The following is a 2,465-nucleotide window of genomic DNA, read 5'->3' as shown; positions in this document are numbered from 1 at the left end:
CCCATTATAGAGCAAACCAAGACCCAGACCTGGAGACCTGATTGAGATTTTTCGCATTGGCTATGAGCACTGGGCCATCTACGTGGAAGATGACTGCGTGGTCCACCTGGCTCCCCCGAGTAAGACTCAATTGAATTGTTGATGTTGATGTCAGCAAAGGAAATGGAAGCACAGTTAACTACTGTGTTCCTCAGCTGCTGCCCTGTGGCAGTGGAACTCTCTGAAGCATTACTGGACCTTTATTTACTGTGTGATGGATCTCGGTCTCTGTTCACCCATAATCACTGAATATCCAGCCCTGAGAGTGATACAAGTGTAAACAGTGTCCCCCAAGTTCCCTGACCTCCTAGAGCACGCTTTTCTTTGAGAATGCGAATTTTAGAACTTGAGCTCCATTTTGTGTTGACAACTGTTCAGCACGCCTTCCCTCATATTTCCAAGAATTCCCTGGGAAGGGTGCAGATGCTTACACGTTCTGATTGTCACTTGTTTCCTATTGTCCCAAAATGCTGCTTCCAGCTTCCTGACCATCTTCAGCACCTTCATCTTCACCTCATCTCCCTGCTGTTCCAACATTCTCCAGGCTCTTCACTCTGATTGTGGAGGCAGTCCTCCTTTCATTTCTCAAGACAGCATTAACACAAGGCTGAGATTAAACGTGTGGTTAATTAAATTTTGGTGGAGATTTGATGGGGAGGAGGTGGTGACAATACAGGACGATTACAATAGCGTGGGAAAGAACTTTCAATTGGATGTCCAGAACCACTGGTCACAGCGGTTGCCCCAGGAGATGGGACCTGCTAGGGGGAGCAGTTGAGAGATGAGGAGGGAGTGAGACTCCATAGCATACTCTTTGATGCCTTTAGAATTTTGTATCCTGTGCAAGCATTACCCATTCAAAATTAAATTAAAGAAGGCACTGTAACGAAGGCCTTTAGTCACAACTTGTTTACAGCTGTCATCCCTGTGTCCTGTCCTCCTCTGGCCCAGTCTCTCACCTCACTGGGACCGTTGCACAGAGAAGAGTCCCTTTCTCACTGCCTCTCTCCTCTGTCCCATCCATTCACTCTATTTTCAAACAAACCCTTCATGAGAATCCCTATCTTTGAGTAGAGATAACGACCAGGTGGCTGTAGATGGAAGCCGGTGGTAGCGGGTACCATATAGGGCCCTGTCTGCCTGGCTTCACCTGTGCCCCTGCAGTGGCCACAGAGAGAGCATGTCATGGAACCACCCTGATCATGTACATGATAGCCCCTTACCCAGGAACTGACACTTACATAGAGGGTGATCATTGCACACTCGTGAAGATCACTGAAGTCTGGTTAGGAAACAAGACTCAAATCCTAGGGCTTGGGCAGGTCAGTACAACACATCCTGGGGCCACAGGGTAAGGTACTTCTAGAGTTTAACAAGAAAGAGACTCCTGAGGGGGTTGAAAGTGGGGAGTACAGTGAAGGGCAAATGGCTTCTTGGGAAAGGTGGCTCTTTGCAGTTCATTTAACTCAACTGCCTCCCACCCCTGGCACGCCTTTTATTATTGATGGTGAGAACAAGGCCCAATGGAAGTGGAAGGGGCTTACCCAAAGTCTTAGACTGAGCTGGTGCTACTCCTTGCACTTTCCAACTGTTGTCTTTGGTCTCTAGGTGAGGAATTTGGGGTCGACAGTATCACTTCTATTTTTAGCAACTGTGCTGTTGTGAAATACAGTTGCCTGGAGGACGTGCTGCACGGCTGCTCCTGGAAGATCAACAACAAGCTCGATGGGATGTACCTGCCCCTGCCTGTGGACAAGATCATGCAACGTACGAAACAGATGGTCAACAAGATCGTGCAGTACAGCCTGATCGAAGGGAATTGTGAGGACTTCGTCAATGACCTCAGATACGGCGTGCCCAGGAGCCAGCAGGTGTGTCCCCATTTGCCCTGATGGTGGCTTCCCCTAGAGCTTTCTTGGAGTTTGTCATCTCAGTGACCAGAATGGCAATCAGTGGTGTCGTCATATTATTTGCTGTACTCGTAGGGCCTTCTATTTCTACAGGACTTTAGGGTTCAGGAGGTATTTTCACCTCTGTTAACCCATGGAGGAACAGAAAAGGAACTGGGCTGATAGTAAGACCACCAGGTTGGAGCCCCAGCTCAGCTATTAAGTCGGGGGTCTCCTTGGTTGAGTCACTTTATTTCTGAGACTGTTTCTTCCTTTACAAAGCAGGGATAGGTGGAGGTTGCAAACTAGTAGCCTATGGGCCATATCTTGGATTTGTATTTTTTTTTATGTGATTACTTGTCAACATTTGAAAATAGAGAAATTTTATATAAAAGATCTGGATTCTCAGCTTTTCTCGAACAGCCAATTGATGAGGCCACTGGGCTGTCATTCCTGTTCTCTGACACTCTGTGGGGCTGCACTGTGGCTCTGTGACCCCCTGCCACACAGGGCAATGGTAAATTAAATGTGGTACAG

General features: G+C 47.7%; 1 protein-coding gene across 1 annotated transcript in view; it reads left to right on the top strand.

Moving 5' to 3' along the window:
• The window catches only part of HRASLS5 (HRAS-like suppressor family, member 5), a 21,445-nt gene extending 19,514 nt beyond the window's left edge, over positions 1–1,931 (top strand). Inside the window, 2 exon segments of the mRNA XM_012664720.1 lie at positions 11–119; positions 1,648–1,931. Of these exon segments, the coding sequence (XP_012520174.1) occupies positions 11–119; positions 1,648–1,931 (393 nt within the window).
• Positions 1,932–2,465: the final 534 nt, after the last annotated feature.

This window comes from Propithecus coquereli, unplaced genomic scaffold (genome assembly GCF_000956105.1).
Source record: "Propithecus coquereli isolate 6110/MARCELLA unplaced genomic scaffold, Pcoq_1.0 Scaffold120, whole genome shotgun sequence".
NCBI lineage: Eukaryota > Metazoa > Chordata > Mammalia > Primates > Indriidae > Propithecus > Propithecus coquereli.
Note: the sequence above shows the minus strand (reverse complement) of the source record. Positions and strands in the feature narration are given on the sequence as shown.